Source organism: Sinocyclocheilus rhinocerous, unplaced genomic scaffold, assembly GCF_001515625.1.
Source record: "Sinocyclocheilus rhinocerous isolate Xijiao unplaced genomic scaffold, SAMN03320098_v1.1 scaffold1513, whole genome shotgun sequence".
NCBI lineage: Eukaryota > Metazoa > Chordata > Actinopteri > Cypriniformes > Cyprinidae > Sinocyclocheilus > Sinocyclocheilus rhinocerous.
The window spans coordinates 44,475-52,643 of record NW_015623675.1 but is presented as its reverse complement, the minus strand read 5'-3'; the positions used below and the strand labels follow the sequence as shown (position 1 = coordinate 52,643).

At 41.4% G+C, this 8,169-nt stretch overlaps 1 protein-coding gene across 1 annotated transcript in view; it reads right to left on the bottom strand.

The window, feature by feature from the left end:
* The window catches only part of LOC107727699 (integrin alpha-X-like), a 118,614-nt gene that overhangs the window by 74,419 nt on the left and 36,026 nt on the right, over positions 1-8,169 (bottom strand). The window contains exon 5 of the mRNA XM_016537683.1: positions 2,793-2,907. Coding sequence (XP_016393169.1) covers positions 2,793-2,907 — 115 coding nt within the window. The remainder of the gene's footprint in view (positions 1-2,792; positions 2,908-8,169) is intronic.

Here is an 8,169-nt window from a genome sequence, read left to right as displayed (position 1 = left end):
CATCCAGCTCCACTTGGGCTGGATGCTATGGTGCAGACGTGGCCGAGACTTCGTCTGTATGCTTTCCCCCCCGATCGCTCTGCTCCCGGGAGTTCTGGAGAGAGTACGCCAGGACAGGGTCGGTCTTCTGCAAGTAGCCCTGTTCTGGCTGGCCCGAGTGTGGTTCTCAGACCTTGTGTCCCTTCTCAATGGCTCAATTTTCACTTCCTGGTGCAGACAGCAACTGCAAAACCCAGTCAACTGCCCAGTTGGTACAGTTCTGGAGTTTCTGCAGAAGCATTTCTCTGCAGGTTATCTCCCTCCACGCTGAAGGTGTACGTGGCGGCCATAGCTGCTTACCATGCCCCTCTGAGTGGTCAGTTATTGGGAAGAAACCCGTTGGTAACATGTTTCCATCAAGGTGCTTTGAGGGCAGGAGATGTATAGTGGCTTCTAAAGCATTTTCTCAGGGTTCCCCTGAAAGATGTGTGTGGTGCAGCGGGCTGGTCCTTTCCACTCACATTAGATTAGGGTACCACTCCAGACCCTCAGGTGCTTCTGTCTGAGCTGTGCTCGCCATGATTTCACACAAGACAGGAATTTGTCCGTATGGTGGAGTGGGCATCGTCGTTCCCAAAGCGTTTCTGACGCAGCTCGAGTTCCCTGAAGGGGAACGTCTCTAGGTTACGTATGTAACCATGGTTCCCCGAGGGAACGAGACACTGCATCTCCCTGCCATACTTCCTACATCCCTATGACTTGCTTCGACCTATCAGAAGCTAATGTTGTTTGTTTTGGATGTGCTTTTAAGCTTCCTGGTCTGCTAGAATTGATGGATGTGCAAGTTGCAAGTTGCAAGTGCAAGTTGATCTCCACACACTGACCATTAAGATAGTTAAACCCCTCACATTTATGAGACCCGTGACATCTTGCCATTCCATTGGACTGATTTCACACATGCTTCAGGACACGGTGACGCAGAGGCTTTCCCAAAGTGTTTCTGAGCAAGCATCTCATTCCCATCGGGGAACCATGGTTACATACGTAACCTAGAAATGTTTGTCTATGTAAGGGTATGTCAATAAATGACAAATGCAAACTATGTAAAGGGTATAAAATCACACAAATACATTACAGTCAATAAAAATACATATTTTGTTTTTTTATATTATATAATAACATAATATTTATATAATATAATCATACATATTTGTTGCTTAATGGATAAATAACAATTTGATTTGTATTAGGTATAAAGACAATGTAATGCATAATTTTACTAGAACACAACAATGGAACATTAAAGGGGTCCTAATTCTGTAGCCCCACCCACTGATTCGCACATGACATAGTAGGGAAATAACATAAGTGGCGCTAAACCAGATCGAGCAACCAAGCAATAAACATGCCGTTAAACATAGCAAAATATATACCTTCCTTCGGATTCAAATATTAGGAATGCATGGTTGAACTTTATTTTTAATGAAGTTTCAGCTCACGTGAGTAAAACATTGAGCGTTTGTTTGCTTAATTTCCCCGTTGATTCCTTTGTAAACAAGACACAGGTCAACGCTGGATTTGCAGAGAGACTGAGGTTGTATTCACACATGTCTTGTTTGGTTTGATTGAATCGAACTCAAGTTTGTGTCCCCCCTTGGTGCGGATCTTTTGGGCAGGTGTGAATACAGCAATCGCACTCAGGTGTGGACCAAACAACCGCACCGAGACCCAGCTGAAGAGGTGGTCTCGGTCCGGTTCCAAACGAACTCTGATACACTTAAAAATTTCTGTCCAATGAATGGATGACCTTAGCACACGTGTGGTTTTGTTTACAATTTCTGGTTCATTTGCAAAAAGGGCAGTGTGAAAGCGAACCACACCAAACAAAAACAAAAAAATCAACATTGTATTTGGTCTGGACCAAAGCAAGTGAACTAGCCGACTTTCCTGGTGTGAATACACCCTGAGATTAAAAAGCAATGCTGTGCCGTCTATATTGGATCCGACAGGAATGGCACAACACACTTATGTGAGTGAAAAATATTTGTACTATGTATCACTATTGCTTTGCTAGAGATCGCTTGATATGTCCTGATTATGTGTACGTATGACAGAACCGGGCTAATAAATATATCTAAACGTAATTTAGATATATTTTTGAGATGGAAAAATGCAGTTTTACAAATGCTAGAAACGTGGCTTTCCTTAAAGCCACGTTTCTAGCATTTGTAAAACTGCATTTTTCCATCTCAAAAATATATCTAAATTACGTTTAGATATATTTATTAGCCCGGTTCTGTCATACGTACACATAATCAGGACATATCAAGCGATCTCTAGCAAAGCAATAGTGATACATAGTACAAATATTTTTCCTAATTAATGCTGTTCAGTTGCTTTGACACAATCTGTATTGTTAAAAGCGCTATATAAATAAAGGTGACTTGACTTGACTTGACGTATCTAACCAAAGTCACAGAAGGCTCCAACGATGAAGGACGCAGCTTGTCAAACAGACACACAGAAAGGTAGTTTACTGTGCAAAACTATTATCCAATCATAGCAGTGGGCATTTACTTCCAAGTCTTCAATGTGGCATGCCTATAACCAAGCGTTTTTCGAGCCGGCCACAAAACCAGGGTGGAAAATAACCTATTATTTATTGATTTTGATGTTTTTGAATGGAAAAACCACGCAAACGTCATAAGTGCACCTCAGACAACAGTATAAAATAATTTTTAAAAAGCCAGTTCATGACCCCTTTAATATTGTGAATGTTGTAAGGTTGCATTATCAGAAAAGTGTTGCAATACCCTGGAAAGCTGGCTTCAGTGTGTCAGCAGCAGTGAAGTGTGGGTTGATCTCCACACACTGACCATTAAGATAGTTAAACCCCTCACATTTATGCTTCAGACGAGGACCACACACCTGGAAGAGAGACAGAGAGTTAAAGAAGAATTTGAGCTTTTAAATGAATAAAATCATTAATGAACTAATAAAATTAAAATTAGCATTAAAATGAATGAAAAGAACTTACAGGTCAAATAAAGAAAGTATATTGGACAAATCTGCAAACATACAACCTGTAACTGCCGATACTCATGTCGCATGCAAAGAGATTAGCCAATCGTAACAAAGGAGCATTTAACAAGTCTTTGAAGTGGAAAAAAAAAGAGTCAGAGAAAGAATGAAAAATGGCCATCACATAAAATGTGACTAAAATATGTTTCAATTTCAGGGTAACTCACACTGCATCATTTACAGTTCGCTATGGGGAACACCATCAGCATGACCGGTGTCTGAAGCACATGTCTAAACACGACAGTAAGACTGAACATCTTCATCTTCAGGGACTGTTTTGTCTGCGTTAGCACGTGTGAAGCGGTAAGGAATTTTTCATTCCTATTATTACTTGCACTAGCAAGACATTTTGGAAGTGTATAGATCCGTGTTCTAGTTATTTGACATCTGATGATACACAAACTTTGCATCTTCTGTTTGGGCAAGGAGCTACTCTGTCCTTGAAAGGATAGTGTGTGCAACCTGTGAGCGTTTCTCTATGAGAAAGCTTTGATCTCGTCTATCCCTCTTCTCGAGGCAGCCATCTGTTCCCTGCAGCTCAGGACCTGCCGCTGCTGAGGCATGGAGGAAATTGAGATCATGGTGCTTTCAGGTGGAGCTGGCTGAGGAATTTGAGATGAGCATGTTTTTTTGCATTCTTCAGCCGTGGACGTTTTATCTCTTACATTCTCTGATCTAGCAGCCAGTGCTCTGCTGGTTTCTAGCCATGATGAGCAGGAGATTGCTGAGGAAGATGTTGATTCTGAGTCTTCTACTCAGCCTTCCTGCCCTGCATATGCGGAGTTGTTGGAAGTTAGGGAGTGGGCCACGTAAAGATTCAATCTACCATGGAAGCACAGCAGGAAAAAGTCATTCGTGGTCGTTTGGACGAGTGTTTCCGTTCTGGGCATAACCGCCTGGTCCCGGTGAGCCTTCCCTTCCTTCGCGATGTCCATACTGAGATCGAGATGGGATGGAAAAAATGTTTTCCTTGCACATCCATCAATTCTAGCATGCAAGTTAAATTACGCTAATATTGAGGGGATGCGTATGGTTATGAGTCGATGGGTTCTATTGAAAAGACACTTGCTAGCTATCTCTCAAGGGGAGAGACATCAACTTTGAAGGCTCCCAGCCTGCCATCCAAGCCCCTTTGAGATACATCTCATTTCAATGGCAGGGCATATGCGGCAGCAGGTCAGGCTGCGGCCTCTCAGCATACTGTAGCAAGTGCTTCAGGCCTACAAGGCTGACCTGCTGAAGGACCTGGACCAAGGTAAGTGTCTTTCCCCTGCCACGGTATCCGAATTGCGCTGCACCACAGATCATGCCCTCTGGGCCACTAAACAAACAGCTGCTATGATCGGTCGATTGATGGTGGTGATGGTGGCTATGGAAAGGCATCTGGGTGAACCTGACTGACATTGGGGTGAAAGATAAGGGCTTTCTCCTCGATGCACCGGTTTCACCTTCTAAGCTTTTCTGGACTTCCGTTGAGATGGCTGTTGAAAAATTTAAGGCGTGATTGGTGGCCTTTAAGACCTTTATACTGCAGAAGTCCAGGTCCACGCCCAAATGACAAGGGGGTCCTGGCCCAACAGGCTACAAGAGTTAAACTCGTTTGTATGCAAGAACTATATATTTCATTATAGAAATTAAAAAGTATAATTTTAGCATAATAAAAACATTAAAGCAGGACCCATGAATTAAGGATGAAAATTTAATCTCTTCAATAATGTTTCATGAACTTTTTAATAGTTCTACCCCCAGTTTCACAGACAAGGCATAAACCTAGTCCCAGACTAAAATGTAAGTCTGAGCTGTTTCAGCTGAAAGAAATTTGCAGTGATTGATCTTATAAGGGACATCGGATGCAAAATTCTATTTTACATGGTGTGCGAAATTAAATGTGTGTTGGCAGTGTGTGTACACAACCACCCTATAATGATAAAAACCCACCCAGTACTTGTTTTTAAATCCCCACAAATCATAAGCACTTTCTCAGAACAAGCTGTCCACAGATTCTTGGCAAAGTGACGTCACATTGGTACATGCATATATTGGTACATGCCGTTTTCTTGTTTTTTTGTGAGGGAGTTTGGTGCCACGGCATCTTTGTTTCCAGGTGGAACATTAAAGAACGCAACACACACATTTCCCGGAAATCCTGTATAATTCAATCAATCCGATGACGACTTCGAAACTCCTGAAGTGTTTCCACTTTTGTGTGCTATATGCATCAGACGTTCAGCCAACGGTCTGTGGGCGTGACGTCTGAGGCTGAGACTAGCGGCTGAATGCAAATGGTCATAATTGATGGACAACTATGCCCGTGAAAAGACATCAGCAATCCGCCGCCGAGAAAAGAAAAAAAAAAAAGAAGAAGATGAAAACGAAGCCCGTGCGTCACTTTCAGGTACATTCATAATCCTGTGAAACTTTTTTGGGTGTTGAGGTTAATAACCTGTTTTAATGTCGGTAATAATTTCACCACCACCAACTCATCTAATATTCTCTCAGAGTTTCCACGTTCCCTTACGAAAATTAGCCATGGTTTTAACACGACTAAAACCAAAAGAATCATGGGTCTTGTAGCCATGGTAACCGCAAATTAACCATGTTTTTTTTTTACTTCAAATAATAATTTACAAAGAAGTATAAAGATAATATTTTTTGTGGTTATAAAAACAAACCTAAGCCAAAAACAGCCTTTAAAATTACTTAAATGCATTATATAAAAACAATGAGGCAACCCTCAAAAGTAAATATCGTGACGTAGGTATGTGGGGGCGTGTTAGAACGAGCTGTTTTAGGTAGGTGTGGCTATTTATAAAGAATATCTCTTTGGATTTGAGACTTTAGTCTTTGCAACTTTACAGATCTTCTTTATGCACCAAGAGCTTGTAACACTCCAAAGAGAAAGGAAAACTTGAAATAGCATCATATGACCCCTTTAAAGTTCTATTTTGACCCCTATAGTAGGTCTTTTTTTTTTGTTTTTGTTTTTGTTTTTTACTTCCATAATATTTGAGGGAGGGGGCACAACAATACAATCCTGCTTAGGGCACCGATTTGGCCAGCACACTTGGCCCTGATTGTGGCAAAAGAACATTGTTCACCATTCGCATCAAAGGGATGTCAACAACTGATCGAGGTATGCACTTTAAGTATTTTAAAGCTGAAAGAACCACGTTGATGAAGAGCCACTGTTTTAATGGACTGTTAAAACTGTTAAACTTCCTAATGTTGGCGGGCTAAACATCGAGATTTAAAAGAAGAATATCAGCGTGAGCATGCATTATTGTCTTTAAATATTCCATGACATTGGCAAAGCATAATCAAATAAAATGGATGAGTCAGATGCAACTGAGATAATGGAGATGAAAAGCCTAAGTGAGCAGGTGTCGAGGCTGCGATCATCCAGATCAGCAAAATTGTCACATGTTACCAGACGCATGAGAATTGTGAATTCTTTAATGGTTGACAAAGAGTATCTGGAGGAAGTTAAAGGCAATATGATTAAGTTTAATGAACTGTTAAAAGATTTCAAGGCGCTGCATGAAATATATGTAGAAATGTTGGAGGAAGAAGATAAAAATGAGGATATCAAAACTTGGTATGAGCCCAGAATGGTACAAATAAACAATTTTCTAGCAGATGTGTCAAAATGGATTAACACTGTAGAAAATCTAGACTCTGATCCAGATCAGATGGTCACTGCAGTCACCCGGATCCAGTACATATTCAGACCAGATGGTGGATCAGCACCTAGATAGGACCTCTACAGCCCTGAAAAACAGCGGAGACCAGGACAACTAGATGAGCCCCAGATACAGATCCCCTGTAAAGACCTTGTCTCAGACGACCACCGGGACAAGACCACAGGAACCAGATGATTCCTCTGTACAATGTGACTTTGCTAGCCTGAAATTGAACTGCTGGTTTTGTCTGGTCAGAGGAGAACTGGCCCCCCGACTGAGCCTGGTTTCTCCCAAGGTTTTTTCTCCATTCTGTCACCGATGGAGTTTTGGTTCCTTGCCGCTGACGCCTCTGGCTTGCTTAGTTGGGGACACTTCATTTCCAGCGATATCGTTGATTTGATTGCAAATGATTGCAAAGATACTATTTAAACTGAACTGAGCTGGATGATGACATCACTGAATTCAATGATGAACTGCCTTTAACTGAAAAATTTGTGTTTACTATTGTCATTTTTGCATTATTGACACACTATTTTCCTAATTAATGCTGTTCAGTTGCTTTGACACAATCTGTATTGTTAAAAGCGCTATATAAATAAAGGTGACTTGACTTGACTTGACTTGACTTGTAAACCTGCCAGGTGATACCTCAGATGTAAATTCCTGTGTGCTACCAAGAAATGCAGAAAATGATGATCGTAGTTCTGTGTGCAGCAATAGTTCGAAAGGTTCAAGTAGATTAAGTAGCAAATCAACCAGCTCTGTCCGTATTCTAGAAGAAGCAAAAAGAGCAGCACTATAGCCAAGGCTGCTACTCTGCAAAAAAGGCATGAGCTGGAGGAACATCAAGAGCTGTTAAGAAAAAGATTGGAAGCTTTAGAAATTCAAGGTGAATTAGAAGCTGCTACAGCAAATATAACTTGTCTAAAAAATGCACAAGAAGCAATGAGTAATCTTCAATCTGTCACAAGAGAAGATGTGAGTGTACAGTTTGATGATATGGGTGATGTCTTGAACTCTGTGGATAAACGTGCAGCAGATGTTAAACTAAACCCAGATAGCATGCGGATGTGGGCCACTTAAGGCAATGATATGGCACTGCTGGCCTTATTATGGCCCGGACAAAATGAATGTAAGCCTGAAGTGGCCCATATGTAAAACAGCAAAAATGACCCAAATGTATCAAATCACATGTGGGCCTCTGTAGGTAAAGATGCGGTGTTGACGGCAATGTGTAATCTGAATGTGACCCTAAAGTGGCCCATGTGGTAAACAGTGACTACGGCCCAAATAGTGCCAACCAAATGTGGGCCACCTTTGGCAAAAATGTGGCATTAATGACAAAGGCTAATCAGGGTGTAAACCAAATGTGGTCCACATATGATTCAGCAAATGTGGCCCAGGTACATTAAAACGTATCTGGGCCAGT